This window comes from Catharus ustulatus, chromosome 7, assembly GCF_009819885.2.
Source record: "Catharus ustulatus isolate bCatUst1 chromosome 7, bCatUst1.pri.v2, whole genome shotgun sequence".
Taxonomy (NCBI): Eukaryota; Metazoa; Chordata; class Aves; order Passeriformes; family Turdidae; genus Catharus; species Catharus ustulatus.
Window position 1 is genome coordinate 40,072,530 of NC_046227.1, and position 16,765 is coordinate 40,089,294.

General features: G+C 48.6%; 2 protein-coding genes across 8 annotated transcripts in view; one reads left to right on the forward strand and one right to left on the reverse strand.

The window, feature by feature from the left end:
* Positions 1 to 12,032, reverse strand: part of CCDC148 (coiled-coil domain containing 148) — a 48,531-nt gene extending 36,499 nt beyond the window's left edge. For both annotated transcript variants that reach the window (XM_033064162.1, XM_033064163.1), the window contains exons 1-2: positions 11,933 to 12,032; positions 763 to 844 (exon numbers count right to left, since the gene is read on the reverse strand). In XM_033064162.1, the coding sequence (XP_032920053.1) occupies positions 763 to 817 (55 nt within the window). In that variant the 5' untranslated portion in view covers positions 818 to 844; positions 11,933 to 12,032. The remainder of the gene's footprint in view (positions 1 to 762; positions 845 to 11,932) is intronic.
* Positions 12,033 to 12,304: 272 nt separating this feature from the next.
* PKP4 (plakophilin 4) overlaps positions 12,305 to 16,765 on the forward strand; it is a 64,349-nt gene continuing 59,888 nt past the window's right edge. For all 6 annotated transcript variants that reach the window (XM_033064212.1, XM_033064214.1, XM_033064216.1 and 3 more), the window contains exon 1: positions 12,305 to 12,377. The gene's annotated coding sequence lies outside the window, so the exon portion shown is untranslated. The remainder of the gene's footprint in view (positions 12,378 to 16,765) is intronic.

Genomic DNA, 16,765 nt, shown 5'->3' on the forward strand with positions numbered 1-16,765 from the left:
CCCAGCTCCAGGACACCACAGAGAACAGCACCAGGATCCCACAGAGAACAGCACCCAGCTCCAGGACACCACAGAGAACAGCACCAGGATCCCACAGAGAACAGCACCCAGCTCCAGGACACCACAGAGAACAGCACCAGGATCCCACAGAGAACAGTACCCAGCTCCAGGATCCCACAGAGAACAGCACCCAGCTCCAGGATCCCACAGAGAACAGCACCCAGCTCCAGGACACCACAGAGAACAGCACCCAGCTCCAGGGCCCTGCACAGGGGCACAGAAACCCAGCCCAGAGACCATGGCAATGGCCAGGGGGCTGGAACACTTCTCCTATGAAGGCAGGCTGAGAGAGGTGGGGATGTTTGGCTGGAGGATGCCCCAGGGACACTTTATTGCAGCCTCTCAGTATGTAAAGGGGGTTACATGAGAAACAGAAAGGATCTGCTGCTTTACCAGGATCTGTAAGTGACAGCACGAGTTCAGCAGCTGTAACCTGAAAAGAGGGTGGATACAGACAGGAACTAAAGCAGGAATTGTTCCCTGGGAGGGTGGGCAGGATCCCTGGCAGTGCCCAAGGCTGGACACTGGGGCTGGGAGCAGCCTGGGACAGTGACAGGTGTGGAACAGGATGGGTTTTAAGGTCCCTTCCAACTCAAACCATAACCAGAGTGTCATAGCAGCTCCTATATGAGGCTACTAATGGCAGAGAGTTTTATAAACAGTCAAGAAAACAATTAAACCTAAACATGACAGCATACATACCTCCACCACTAATCCTGTGATCTGAAAACAGTGTTCCATGGTCCAGTTCACCCATTTTTATTTTTTATGTATTTTTTTACACCTGTTGAGAAACAAACATGTGTTTTGAGAATACCAACATTGTTGATGCAATCTAAAAACGCTTTCAAAAATATCCACTGTTTTCTGAGAAGAGGTACATCTCACTAAAACTGTAATTAGACAGAATTTCCTCATGTTTATCTTTCACTTTAGGAGAGATTTCATGTGCCTCATACCATTTAGCAGCCAAGAAAACAAAGTACTGTTTCCTCAGTGAATCTAATCCTGTGGCATAGCTCTTCTATCCTTTGCTTTGTGCTTTTCAAAATATGAAAATGTGAGTCCCTCGATCCAAATATAAGGTCAGCTTTTGAGCTGTTCTTTGCTTTATAGAAATTAAGGCTGAAAAGGTTGCTCTTTTCTTATATTTGGAGACTCCTAGGTCCCTTTAATCCCCTGTGTAGTAACACCTTTGAAACAGGTCAGTTGTTCAGGCAGCAGTGGCTCAGCTCCTGGTGAGCAGCAGGTATCAAGCACCCACATCACCATCATGGGTCAAACAGAATATTTCAGATGCAATAAGTTACACAACACAGTAAAAAAAAAAAGCCTTTAATGTGTCAAAGCCCTTACTTTGAATTAAGCGTGCACTGATGCCATCCCAGGTCTTGCACAGAAACAAAAGCAATAGATCCACCTGAGGTGTTTCAGCTGCACTGAATCAACAGCTGAGTCACACCAGAAAGGGAAGGTCATGTCCAGCAAGGCTGCCCACAAACCCAGCCACACTGTGCCAAAATTCCACCCTCACACAATTCCATCTCCTTGTCACACCTTTGACATTTGCCTGGTCCCACACCAAGCAGCAGCACAGCATATAATACAGCAGCATAATTTATTCATGTGTGGAGTTATTTCCTCACTGTTCTAGTGAGATGAACTAGTTTATCCCTACAAATTCCAGGGATGGCACAATGCAACAGGAAGGTGGGAAGGAAGAGCAGCAGAAGAAATGTAAAGGGGACTACTCTGACAGAGTTGTTCATGTCAGTCACATAAAAAGGTGAGACTGCAGCTGAGGACAGCTTGCAGTGTACTTTCCTGTGAGCTGTGTGACGTTTGCATCCAGCCCTCTGCTGTAGGACTGTCAGGCTTCCTCCTGCTGCTTTTTTTGTTTTCTGACCACCCAAGCACTGCTTCTACTGACAAACTTGGGAAGGCAGTACTACAGGGACTCTCATCTGCACCATATAACGAAGGCAAAAATAATATTGATGGAAAATTGGGAGTACTCAAAAGCTCTAAGAAGATTGGATCCATCAGAGCCACTTCTCTCTATTAAAACCTTTTACTGCAGCTCCCTGCGCAGCTGCCGCACCAGCGTCATCCTCCTGCATTACACATTTTGGGAACCATCATCCTAATCTGGCTCCATCTGGCCAGCTTTAAATGACAAGCTTCTAACACAAGACACGCTGTCCTTTTTGAAAAATAATTATGGACACTAGTAAGATTAGCAGCAGCAGAGCTATCCCTCTGGGTTATTTATTTATTTGTTCATTTGGCAAATTGTTAATATCTTCTTTCTACTTATGTGTTTCTGATTTAATGTCAGTATTTGAACAAAACTTCACACATATTGACCTAGCCTTCACCTCCTTCCAAAAGGAACCAAGAGAATACACCTCAAAAACAGAACTGATGCTGAAGAAAAAAAAAAAAGGCCTTATTCTGTAAATTTAGGGCTATTGTATTTGATGAACCAAGTCCTTATTCCACTCGAGCCAACCCGTTTCTCTCTTCCACAATGATGTCATACATTTGTAGTTTATCTCAGCCTTCCACAGGCATTATTTTCTGTTATTCAACATTACAGCTTCACTGAAACACTGAAGGTGAATACTAAGATGGTTTTGGAAGAGGACAAGGTGCATATAAACCTGTATTTTATCTTCAGTAACTAGCAAATGTACTAATCAAAATGATAAAAACACTGCCAGTTCAATTTAATTCTGTTTTAATGCAGATGTATCTAGAAGCATCTCCAATACTGTAAAAGTCCATCTTAGCCCAAATTCCAACACCCTGTCCCAAAGCTTTGCTCAAACTTCATTGCAGACTCTAGATTGGGATGCATCTTAGAAAGAAAAAGTGCTAAAGATCAACCAGCCACCAGGCAGAAGTCCCTGTATATAGAAATCTGTCCCTCAAGAATTCTGTCAGTTCTGCCTACAGTCAACCACAGCTAAATCTTTTAGCAGCAGTAAAAAGCACAAGATTTATCAATTCTCTTTTTCTGTTCTTATGACAATTTAGTATTTCACTATTCACTGAACTCTTTTAGGCAAAAGAATGTGATCTCTTAAAAGATTTCATCTCCAATTCAACCAAACTCTTCAGTGCATTCTTAATGAAAGCCCTGGTTGGTGTCTGAGGTGTATGACCTATGTCTATTCTTACGTGTGGGAATAGCCAATACTGAGGCAAGATCCTCCTTCCTTTCATTTAAATAGAAATTAAACTCCCCAGCATCAGTCAGCATTCCTGGAGGAGGCAAAGCCTGTGCCTGCCACAGACTGCTCCTGGGGCTGAGTCAGCTCCAGCCCAGGGAGTGCTCCCAGTGACTTTAACCAGTGCTTTTAACAGTGCCGAATTCCAGTGTCTCGATTCAACAAGTTGTTTGCATACATAAATCTTTGCAGATCTGGGTCACAGGGCCATTTTTCCCTCCCAGCTAAAGTGCTGCTCATCAAGCAAAGGGCAGATGGATTTCTGGCAGGAAGGCACAGTGCTCAATGACCCAGACATGCCTTTTGAAACATAATTTCCTGTGCATGTTTTAAATCACTCCCATTATTAAATGTAAAAATCAATAATATGAACCAAGTCTCCACAAAACACCATTTAACAGCATCACCAGTGGCAGTGCAGCAGGTGCTGCTCGGGTTTGTGTGCAGGAAGGAGGAGGGATGCTGGGGCACCAGGTGTGCAGCCAGTCCTCTCCATGGCTCACATAATGAACCACTGGAAACACAGAGCTGAACCACAGCTTGGAACTCAGCAGCAATAGGAACTGGGATTATGCACTAGAGCAGATGTTCCTAAAAAATACAAACTCAGAAAAAATCCCCAGACTCAGAAGTCCCTTATTCTCTGTGCTCTCTTTTGAATACCTGGCAATGTCTTGAATATTTTGTGGAAGGCATTTTGAAAGATTTTAAAGTTTTATGAAATGTTAATTGTGTAGCTACTGCATGTTCTCATTTAAAGAAAAGAAATATTAATATACAATTGTTGAACCTTCTGATCTTAATTATTGTTAGGGAAAAGAGGCAAAGATTCACTCTCATTGTAGGCTGTGGAGTACAAACAACAAACAAATAACGAGCTTGATCCCTTAATCAGATCCTTTCTCTTCTGGTTGAACTAACTATCTGAAAGTGGCACCCATCCAGAACGTGTTAATCTTGCAGCAGTCAATCCTTTCCCCAGGAAGAAAATATGCAGTATAACACTTCTATCATTGGGTGTCAAAACAGTTGCTAGAAAAATCCCATTGTTTGATTGTAATTTAAATTTGCATTCCCCTAAAGAAAGAATTACAGCTCTCTTTGAAATAAAGTCAAGTCTCAGAAATGGTATGTTCCCAAAAGAGACACGGTCCTTTTTGTCTATGATAATCTCATTACTTCCTCATTAAGTAAAACTTAATCCAAAGTAGGAAGATCAATTTGAGTAACACTTAAAACAATCAGCTTCATGGACTGCTTTGTCACACTGCAGGGGCAGGGAATAACTCATCTGCTTTCTGAGGATCTTCACATCACAAGGGAACTCTACTCCCCCTCCATTCTTGGAACATTCTTTACAAATAGAGTAGGAAATAAACTTCAGGAGCACTTAGAAAAAACACTGAAACAAACAGGTTTAAAAAGGGAAGTAAATGTTTTAGAAGTTATAATTTGACATAAAAAGGATAGGAAACGAAGTCACCCACATCACCTTGGATCACATGAGTCAGGTGGCATTTTATATTGTTTTGTTTAGAACAAAACATGCACAATCCCTTTTCAAACACAGCTGGCCTGCTGCAGTCAGCACACCTGGCAATTGCAAGGTGTAAATGAAAGAGGATGACAGGAGAAAATGCTCTGAATTCTTTGAGTAGTTAATCGTAGAGCATTTGGGGCTGCATCTTAAAGCTCATCCAGCTTCACCCCCTGCCATGGCAGGGACACCTTCCACTATCCCAGGGTGCTCCCAGCCTGGCCTGGGACACTGCCAGGGATCCAGGGACAGCCACAGCTCCTTTGGGCGATTCCTGGCTTGTGGCTGGACAGACCTGGACAAAGTCCAGCTCTGCTGAGCTAAAGGAAAAAATTCTGAGGCACCATTTACAGACTTCAGTAACACAAGAGATTTGCAGAATTTTGTTATATGTTGTTTGTATTACTGTTCTATCTAGATTTCTATTTATTACCTCCATGTACAACAAAAACTAGAAAATGAAACAATATGTTGACTATATGAAAGAATAATTGGAAGATGTGAGGCTTCCATTACAGGACCCTACAATTTTCTCCATTACTTAAGAAATAATAAATGTTTAGTTAAATTGACCTGTGGCTGCCTGGCCTGTAAAGCACACCTGCTATTGGCTAGGCTGTGTGCAAAGACTTGTTTGGAATGGTGCAATGAGCACTCACCCCTCTGCTGCTCTGCATCCATCAGAAAAAACACTTAAATCTACAGAATTCACTTAGCACAACAGAAACAAAGATGCTGTAGCACAAAACTGCAGAGAATCAACATTCTCTGCAATATAACAAAGCACCTGGGCTTTGCACTCCTTATCAAGAGGCAGGATTTGCATGTACCACAGGAATTTCAGAGACAGATTCCACATATAACACCACTGGGACTTAGGATGCAATTTTACAGGCAGGGTTAGTTAAGGAGCTAGACCTCAAAAGGAGCTGCAGCAGAACAGTGTGTTCTGCAAGAGGATCACATGTACTGAACCATCAGATACTGAAATAGTCAATATTAAGAAGTCGCAGGAGTTCAATGGAAGACAGTTAAAGAAGCTCAGAGCAGGTCGAAGTCATTGAGTCACTTTAAAAGAAAAAAAAGAACAAACACCTACTGAAGACTAAACTTAAAAAAAATTTGAGCAATATATCTGGATTCCAGCTGTTAAATCACAGCCCCATTGCTCTTCAAATAAACCAATGTGATTTTGTTTCCACTGCTGCAAAACACACAAGTACACAGTTTGAGAGTCACGATAGCTTTATTTTCTGTATCTAGCTAGATCTCAGATTTTGTCAAAGCAGGAAGGGAAACAGGAGTCAGGTTCCTTATCTAAAGGAATTTAAAAGGTAATTTTAAGTTGTTGTCATCTTTTGCACATGTCTCTGTCTTCACTGTTGCCTTCTGTGCAGTATTTTTAATGGAAACATTTCCTCCTACCCCCTTTTCATGCTAGCTTTGTTACTGATGTTTTTTACTTAACAAACCCAAATCTGTGTGGAAGGGTCCCTGCCCCACTGCTGGAGGCCTCTTCCTCACAGCTCTGCTGACAGACCGATTTCTGCACGCATGTCCTAATGAACTGCAGGCACAAGTCAGCTGCCTTAGTTTGTGTTGTTGGCAGAACAGATTAACAGCGCTCAAGAACATATGACTCTGTCTGGATAAACCCAATTTCTCCTTAAGCCAAGATCCTTTTCCCTGCTCAAGCTACGAGAAGCTGTGGCTGTGTGGAGGTGCAGCCACTTGCACACTTGGGATTAACTTCAGAGCAATTCTGCATCTCACCTGCCCGAGCTCACACATCACTGCAGGAGGGACACACAGCCAGGACAAACACCTCAGGGCAGAGAGGAGCCGAGGGACCCCGTGAGGTGCTGCTGGCACCAACTACTCTGTGTCACTGTCCTTTAAGGCAGCCCAGATGATTTTTGTCTGGGTAGTGTAGTGGGAGTCAGAGCAGAACATTTGTCTGCAGCCTGTGAGAGACAAGCCAGAGGGACAGATAATTCATGTGATTTAGGAGCCACTGCAGCTTATTTTGTCAGGAGCATCAGTATCATTTTGTACAGCTTTTGCCAGTTCTTCTAGGCCAAATTCCCAGAGTTATGTGCAGGGAAGCATTTGGCACAACTTCACTTTAAATTATTGCATAATGTTGTCTGATATCCTACTACAAAAAGCAACTCATCCTTGTCTGGGGCCTCTCAGTCACAGCCACTAGAAATGTACAGTCCGTAAACATGAATCAAGTAATCTTTCTGCATATACATTTTCTTTGTTGCCTCCTTATTCAAAAGTATCTCTAGCTTTCAGTCTGACATTCTGTATCCCTGGTCTGGTGAGAAAGATTACAGTTGGTTCATTTATCAACATTTTTTCCAGCCTCATACACAAACTAGCAAGAAGATGGCAATACGCTGTTCAGCAACTGTAGCAGTTGGTAGAAACTGCAAAGGATTTTAGGGGACCTGCCCCTGTCCTTGAGCAGATGTAAGTACCTGCATTGCCCAGACCTGCGGTGGTGAAGGTTTTATTATTTCTTTGAGAGCTTTGGGAGGAGTTGTTGTGGGCTTTGGTTGTTTTTTTTTTTTAAGATTGCTTACTCAACAATTGCAAGCTCAGGACCTGAAAACCCACAGAACAGACCAACAGCTGATGACCTTGTCTTTACTGGACATCCCACTGGGCATTTTCTCCCCTCTTTTCTCCAAATCACCCTCTTGGCTGTTGCCAAGCTGCCTGCCTATTTGCAGGTGCTGCAATACCCTCAAGGACCCTGAGTTACAGGTGCACACCTGATGGAACCTGGTGTCACCATCAGCAGGCTGCAGCAGCACAGCTCCCTTAGGGAATCCCTTCTGCTGCTGCCCCAACACAACACCCTCCCTCCCCTCCCGGGACCACTCTAACAGCTGACACAATATTGGGGCAGGGTTCCTGGGGCTTGCCAAGGAAATGTTACTGAGCTTACACTGCTGGTCAGCAAGCTGCTGTTCCCCAAACCCTCTCCATTCTGCTGAACCAGGTGTCCAGGGCCAAACCTTTCCTGTTCCTGTTTCCACTCCTGCTGTGCTTGGCTGCCTGCACATTCCTTGGTGCAGGCATTACAGGCAGGAATGGTGCGCTCAGGAAAACCGATCCAGATGAAAAAATAAGGGCACATATGCCAGGGAGGTTTCTGGGGGAGCTGGATCCATTCTATAGAGCAGGATCCTGTTGCTGGCACTGGGAAGGCTGGAGGGAGATCTCATTACAGGGCATCATTGTCCCTCCCGTGGCAGCTGGGCCTGGGCCAGAGCACAGGCTGAGCATTGTGCACAATCTACAATCAAATACTCCTACTTGATGCTTTAGAGCCATGAAAGAAAAAAAAAGTGCAAACAACCTGTCACTATCCAATAGTTTTTCCTCAATATTTTGTTTCACCACAGGGAAAGATTAATATCTATCCATGGCAGAGCAGTAATTTTGAATGGCACTGTCTGAAACAGAACACTTCTATAAAAGCCCTCACTGAAAAAGCAAAATGTCAGCCCACCACTTTCCTCAGAAACACACCTGTTAGGTGCCTTACCTCCCCAGTTAAACAATTAAAAGTAGAACATTTAGTGCTTTCTATACCAAATGAAATTACAGTTTCAGAATTACTCGAAATCAATTGTATTATGATTGACTGAGTTGCTGTGACATCAACACAATGGCTTGCAGTAACTTTTGAAATAAAATTGTAGGTTTTTTTTGAGAGGAAAAACCCCCCACACACCTAAATAACTCCCCATGTGAGCACTAAACAGCTGTTCAGGTGTTGTGTTAGCCTGCCATGAGCATCACTCTCTTCTCCAGATGTTTTTTCCCCAAACCTTCATAATTTCAGTATCTGGAAGAGATTACAGTTAAAGCAGGCAGCATTAAAGAGCTTCCAGAAGAAACCAAACCACACTCCCCAGCCCCTCCACCCCAAAACCAAACCAACCAAATAGACAAAAAAAACCCCAAAAAGCAGGATAAAAAAAGAAACAAAACAAAAATACCACCAAGAAACAAAGCAACACTGTTTTTGTGACTGATATTTATCACTAAAATTAAAAGATAAGCACATCAGTGTTCTGCAAGGGCTGTGAACATCTGTGGGATATATATATATATATATAAAGCAAAACTCAATTATGGATTAATTTCAGAATAGATTAAACAAAGCAAAAAAAAAAAAAACCAAACATATTAATGACTGGAAATGCTGAAGAAGCACAACAGCAGCAAAACAACCAGAAAATACCTGTTAACAACATTGCCATCTAAAGCACTAGAAGATGAGCACAGATTTAAGGCTCTGGAGAAACTAGTGCAGTCCCAAAGGAAACCATGAGATTGGGTTGTTACAAACTGCAAATATAGTAGAATCATTGCTTTCCAAACGAGAATGAAACATAACATCTTACTTAAAAGTCACATGCAGAAGATGAATAAAAAGAGACTGTACTTGTTTGTTGCTGATTCTAAAAGTTATACAAGAATTTAAACATATATTTGACAAAGCCACTATGGAATAAATCTTAGAACCCCCCTCCATGCAGCCCTCTGCACTGGAAAGTTGAAATGGGGTGCATTTCCATAGGCTGTGTCACCCTGCTGGACAGGATTCTGCACTGGGACACGGAGCAGTCAATTAGATAATGTATTGGCTGCTCAGGGTGCCAAAACAAATAAACCAGCTATGAGGGTATGACTAATACCAGACAGAATGAAACAGCTTTTCCCCACTGACAGTCATTCAACGTATTTCCAAATCTGACAGGACCTCAAAATGTTACTTTCAATTCCTCCTACTTCTCCTGTGCCAAAACAAACCAACTCAAGACCCATTTCTCCTTCCCAGCGGTTTGTTGCCCTTTCCCACCTCACCCCAAGGGAATCTCTAAAGCAAAGCCAGACCTTGCAGTGCCTGGCTCTGTGGGGATGCAGGGCACCTGGAGGAGCCTGTTCTGATCACCTGGAACCACCCAGAACCCCAGAGGCCTGGGGATGGCATTGTGCCACCTGCCCATCACCCGTGCCTTCCACAGCCCCCGCAGTGACGCCCAGGAATAGTTCTGTGTAAGTTTCCTGATTTCCCAAAAGCTGTTCTCTGTGAATACACTATATATAACAATACCGAAATTACAGGTGAAAAGCAGTTGAGAGTGATTTAAAGCTAATTTAATTAATCCTGTACCCCTTTGGCAGAAGCAACCTCACAACTAATGTTCACAGTTCTCGCACATCCTGCACTTTCTCCTCCCTTTATTCCAGATCTAGTTGTTTCACATCTTATCTTTCCTTTACTCCAGTTCTCCACTCTCATTTGATCCTTCCCCTACTTATTTCACACCTGTTACTCTTTTTTACCAAGTTTCTACTGTTACTCCCCTCCCCTCCTGTTTCCCATCTCCTCGGCAGACTACCGTTCTGGTTTGGTAATGTTTTGTATGTTGTTCACATGGTATTAATCATGAGATTTTTCAGAGCAGTGAGGACTCAAGACTCCTGTTTACAGCTGCCAAGTATTTTCCATGTGGATATCATCAGAATGTAGGAGTTCCTACTGCATTATTAAATATACAAATAATTACACAAATAGCAACAAAAACCTCAGAGATTAAATATCTCACCAATAGACTACATGGCTGCCATGTAGCTGATTTCAAGTGGGAAATTCAGAGGATTTAAATGAGTTTAAAGGTGACTGACCACGTTCATCTGCCTCCTACTTGTTACCTGCAGTTCCCTCCTAAGCAGAGTCTAACTAAGGACATAGCTCTACCTGCAGCATTAGCATCAACTAAACCACATCAGGAGTTCGTCTGCCCTTATGCCTAAAAACGTGCGGTCCACTCCATCGAAAACTAAACCAAAAATCTGAGCTGGAGAGAAAACAAACACAAGTTGCAACGTGGATACTTTTTTCATGTTACAGCAGGCTTTCTACAGCATCCCTATCGATAAACAGGGGAAGAGGGTGAACGGAACAACCTCTTGACGCAGCAAGAGCCGCTGATTCAAGTGGCCATTCAGTTTGGCTCCTCTTAGCCATTTACAGTGTCATTCAATGAAGTGGAGAGTGTCACTCGCTATCGCACCTGCGGGGCGGGAGGAGAGGAATAAGAGAATGGGAAGGCAGCCACACCCGGGATACCCCGGAACGGTCTGCTCGGGATGAACGGGAAGGCAGCCACACCTGGGATACCCCGGAACGGTCTGCTCGGGATGAACGGGAAGGCAGTCACACCCGGGATACCCCGGAACGGTCTGCTCGGGATGAACGGGAAGGCAGCCACACCCGGGATACCCCGGAACGGTCTGCTCGGGATGAATGGGAAGGCAGCCACACCTGGGATACCCCGGAACGGTCTGCTCGGGATGAATGGGGAGGCAGCCACACCCGGGATACCCCGGAACGGTCTGCTCGGGATGAACGGGGAGGCAGCCACACCTGGGATACCTCGGAACGGTCTGCTCGGGATGAACGGGAAGGCAGCCACACCTGGGATACCCCGGAACGGTCTGCTCGGGATGAATGGGAAGGCAGCCGCACCCGGGATACCCCGGAACGGTCTGCTCGGGAGGCTGCCAGGACCCCGAGACACACAGATGGAGAGCTCAGGACAGGCACGGGATGCAAAAAGTTGGTCAGGCATTTAGCACACCCAAAGTCTGTTACTGAAATGTGTTACGGCGTTTTTAGGGTACTGGCTTCTCTTTTCTGCATGATTCCTCACACTCCATCAAGAGAGTTCGGCTGCTACTGGAAGCTTAAAATGGTGGGGTTAAAACACTGTGGAAATGTTTTCCCATCTTTCCCACACACCTGGGCTCGGCCTGCCGGGTGTGAGCGGGCTGTGCGCTCCGCCGGTACCGGGCACGGCGGACACGGGCTCCAGACGGCCGGGAGCAGGGCGGGCACGGCTCCGGTCCTGCTGCTCGGCACAGCTCCCCGCTCCGCTCCGGCGGGGCAGGAGGCGGCGGGACGGGCACGCCCGGCCATCGCGGGCACCCCGCACCGACCATTTCGCAACCGGTTGCTCCATCCGTCCACCCACACACACACCGCTCGCCCCCGCCGCGCTCGGACACTCACCGCGACGGGTCCGGCGGGCGGCGCCGGAGCAGCCTCCCGTTCCAGCGGGTCACCCTGCGGAGCCGCCGCGGGCACAGCGCGGGTCCGGTCCCGGCAGGGCGCTCCCGGCGGAGCGGGGTCGGGGGGCTCGGTCGGGTTGGGTCGGGTTGGGTCGGTCCGCCCGTCCCGTCCCGTCCCGTCCCGTCCGCGCCGTCTCCCCCGCACGGCATCGGTAACCACGGCAACCTCAAGTCGCGCCGCCATTGGCGGGTTTAACGCGGGGCAGCAGCCAATGAGGCGCCGCCCCGGGCCGCGCCTGGCCAATGGGGGTGGGCGCCGGGCCGGGCGGCGCGTGACGCGGCGCGCGGGCGGGGCGGGGCCGGCGGAGCGGGCGGCGGGGCCGCCACCATGGAGACCCCGGGGTAGGGCGGGCGCGCCCGGCGGGGCCGCGGGGCCGCTCCGCGCGGTGAGTGCGGGGCGCGGGGGAGCCGCGGCCCGAGCCCGCCGCGCGGGAGAGGCGAGGGACGGCGGGGCGCGGCGGGGCGGGCGGCGCGGGAGGCGAGGCGGCGGACCCCGCCGGGGCATCGTGGCCGAAGAGCCGCCGTCTCGGGCAGAGCCGCCGGCGGAGCGCCGCGCACTCTCCGTGCCCGCGGGGCTGCCCGGAGCCCGGCGGAGCCGCCCGGAGGGGCCCTGCTGGCGGAGGTGCCGCCGCCCGGCCCCTGCCCCGGGCGCTGCGCGGCGGCGGGCGGGAGCGCGGAGCCCGGGCCCGCCGGTGTCCGTGTGCGTGGGGCGAGCGCGGCGCCGCGCCGGGGGCTGGAGCCCGGCGGAGCCGCAGCGGGCAGGGCCGCGGGGCCTCGGCGTGCCCGCAGCGCCGCACGGCCCCGGGCGCGGGCCGGGCGGGGACGCGGCGGGTGCTGCGAGGGATGGCGGGGTCGGCGGGGCGGGCCCGGTGTGCCCGCACGGGGCGGCCGCGGGGCCCGGCGCCCGTCCCGGGGCTCCCCGGAGTCCCAAGGTTCGGCTGCCGCCCCGATGTTCCCGGGAGTCCCTGACCCCGCTGCCGCCGCCGTGTTCCCTGCACGGGGTTTAAAAAGGAATTTTTCCCCCTTGGCGGGGCCGCAGAACGAGCCGCGCTCCCGCCGCCGCGTACCGGGAGCCGCGGAGCATCCTCGGCCCGCGCACCGGGAGCACGGGGGCTGTAGTAACTTTCGGCGGTGTTTTCTCCCGCTGTCTCCGGTGCCATCCGCGGGGCAGGGAGCGGGGCAGCACGTGTGGGGCAGCGGCTCGGTGGCCGCGGGCTCGGTGGCCTTTCGCCGGCCGGCCGTGCCTCGGGCACGCTGCAGTGTGTGCGAGAACACAAAGTGCTCTGCAGGTGCCGGTAACCGAGTGCCGCTGCCGTGGCTCGGGCTGGGAGAGCTGGGAAATGAAGTCTCGCCGCAATAAAATAAATGCTGATGCTGAGCCCAGGCTGTTTCAGCACAGAAGAACCAGAGCCGATGACTCAAGCCCCCTCTGGTCCCTTTCTCCTCCTGCCTGACGCTCAGGAGGCATCGCCAGTTCAGGGGCAGGGAGCCGAGTGTTTCTGCAGTGCCTCTGTTTGCCCCATAGACCTTTGTACTTTTTTTTTTTTCTAAATAGCCTTCTGCTCCCTGGTAATTTTACATTAGTCATTGCTTCCAGATTCGAGTGTTTGAAGGAAAAGGTGTGGTTGGACTGTGAGCACTGGTGTTGCGTGAACTGGCTTTTCAGTTTTTTCAGCATTGTGAATTTTTGATAAATTAGAGTTTTGAGATTAGGAGATGAAAACTATAATAATGGTGTCCCCTTAACCAATAACTGCATTTTTGAGGTCAACATCAAATAGTTTGTTCATTGTGATAAAAATAAAGGAACCTACTAAATGCACTTGTCTAGTTTATGAAGAGACAGTAATTCAGTCATGTTCATCATGTTTAAAGCAGGGGGAGTGTGTTTTGGGGGCCAAAGCTTTTTGCTGGCATTTATATCCTGCAATGTTTCTGTTAAACATTACAATGTTATAAGCAAATGAATGTAACCTGACTGTGGAAAGGTTGCTTTCCCCTTCTGCTGAAGTTGCTTGTGAAGTGCTCTATTGCTGCTGGAATAAGGTGCTATTAATATTTTTAGTTAAGGTGGAAAAGCTGATAGGCCCTTTCTGGTAACAACTGTGTCTTTTCCCCTTTCATCCTGTTAGATGTTCCGCATAAATAGCAGTGCTGGTATCAGAAGTTCTGCTTTAAAACACAGTCAGAGAAAGTTTTCTGAGAGCCATCTTCTATGGGAGGGGAGAATTTGTTCTAGTTTTTCTTAGAATGTCAACAAGATAGCACCTTTTGGAGTTTGCATTTTTCAGCAGTAATGCAGGATCCTTTTAACAGTTGAATTCAGTCACACAGTGTAAACAAGGAGAGTTATAGGATACACTCCCCTTTTATAGAAGCTTCTTGCAATGGCAAAATAGCATCTGTAGTGCATTTTGAGGTATTTTTCATACTCGGCGATACCATATGCTGTGTACAAATAGTAGTAATCTTAATTAGTAGTGTGTGTTTGGTGCTTAGTGTAGAAATCTGCATGCACTGAGAGAAGACTCTGGAGAAAAGCTGCATTTTAAATGAACAGAAAACATAAATAAGAATTTAATGTACTTCTGCTTCACTTTATGTAGATTATTTCAATATATTTAGTACAGATGAAGAGCTAAAGCAGTTCTGAATGATGGGACTGTGTGAGTAATGTCAATTTTGTTATGGGGATTATTTTTTTCTTAATTGTGATACTGAAAATAATGAAGTCCTGCAATATTTGGTTGTTTGTTTGGTGTTGGAGTTCAGTGAGCTTAACAGAGAGTAATTTGCTTTAGTACCAGTGTAGTGGTACTGTATTAGTGTAATGTGGCACAGAAAAGTCTGCTAGAAAAGCAAGCAGAAGTCGTGATGCTTATCTGGAAAAGCATGGTTGTGAGCCTGTTATTGGCCATACTCTGTATTGCTCTCAGTTCCTTTAATGTCATTTTCAGTCCCATCAGCAGTCCGTAGTGGGGTTTACATGAAGTTGCTGTGGATGAGCAGCTGCACTCCCTTCCAGCAACTCATGAGCAGAGCAGGGAGCTGTCCTGGCAGGCTGGGACCCTGCTCCGAGGGACTGGGCAGTGCCCCCTGCCCCATGGCTGAGCAGGGAGCTGTCCTGGCAGGCTGGGACCCTGCTCCGAGGGACTGGGCAGTGTCCCCACTGCCACAGCAGAGCAGGGAGCTGTCCTGGCAGGCTGGGACCCTGCTCCGAGGGGCTGGGCAGTGTCCCCACTGCCAGGGCTGAGCAGAGAGCTGTCCTGGCAGGCTGGGACACCTCACCGAGGGACTGGGCAGTGCCCCCCGCCCCGGGAGCGCTCAGCCGCGGGTCCGGAGCCGCGGGCAGTGCAGGAGTGGGCGGCTGGGAACAGCAGCTCCGAGTGCCAGCGCTGTGTGGGACACCGCTGCGGGAGCTGCTACAGGCAGAACGTGTTTTGCTGCCTTGTACAACAAGCATGTGGACATCTCCCGAGGAACCTGTGTTGGTGCGGGTCAGAATTCCAGAATTTTTAGCACTTTTGGTTAGATTTGGTGGGGCTCTTTCCTCAAGTGAAAATAAGATGTCAAATCCTTATGAGTATGGCATCTACTGTGAATCCAAAATTACACTGGTTCCAACTTCAGTAATGATGTGGGAAAAAGAAAAAGGCCTGGCGTGGCTTTATGTGTGAGTGACCAGAAAGCCAGAGGTGGAACAGGACTGTTGGGCATGGCCAGTAGCTATCACTTGGTGCTTGCCTCCGCCTTGATTGCAGTGTTGCTGACAACAAGGCAGTTCAGTCCCAGTGAAGATGGAGAATAAACACACAGCCACAGCTGTGCCTGGAGCCAGGGCCTGTGGGAATGGCCCTTCCCGAGGAGCAGGCTGTGCTGGCTCTGGCAGCAGAACTTGGGATGGAGCTGGAGGGGATGATGGCACTGAGCACTCTCTGGGCATGCCTGGGAGCTGTGCTGATCCTCAGCTGCTTTTCCTAAGGCCTCTGAGATGTCCTAGTTCATTGGATAACTTCTCATGTTCTTTTATCCAAACAGAATAGTCATTTATTCTGCTCGGGGGAGGTTTGCAAAGGGAGGGGAGGAGCTGCATAAAGACAGCCAAAAACTGCCTCTGGTGACCTTCCCAAAGCTTTTGCTTGCACAGAAGAAAATCCCAGTGTCTTGTCACTCTGCAGCTGGCAGCAGCGTTCAGACCCTTGCTGCCCTTAGTACCTCCATCCTTTATTTTGAGGCAGACCAGAGAGGCCTGCATTTCAGGAGGAAAGAAGGACTCCATCACTTTCACAGGAGATTAATTATTTTCTTTTTGGGTAGTGGAATCGCTGACTCTGTTGATGAAAGGGAAGGCTGAAAGAACAGTCTGTGAGTAGTGTCTCACGGCGGCTCAGCTGGGCCACGGGAGGCTGGGGGTTGTGGTGCTCAGCTAGGGAGCAGCCGTGTGTCCCTGCTCAGGGTGGAGGATCAGGGATGCACTGGAGCAGCCGTGTGTCCCTGGTCAGGGTGGCACTGGAGCAGCCGTGTGTCCCTGCCCAGGGATGCACTGGAGCAGCCGTGTGTCCTGGGTCAGGGTGGCACTGGAGCAGCCGTGTGTCCCTGGTCAGGGATGCACTGGAGCAGCCGTGTGTCCTGGGTCAGGGTGGCACTGGAGCAGCCGTGTGTCCCTGGTCAGGGTGGCACTGGAGCAGCCGTGTGTCCCTGGTCAGGGTGGCACTGGAGCAGCCGTGTGTCCCTGCCCAGGGATGCACTGGAGCAGCCGTGTGTCCCTGGTCAG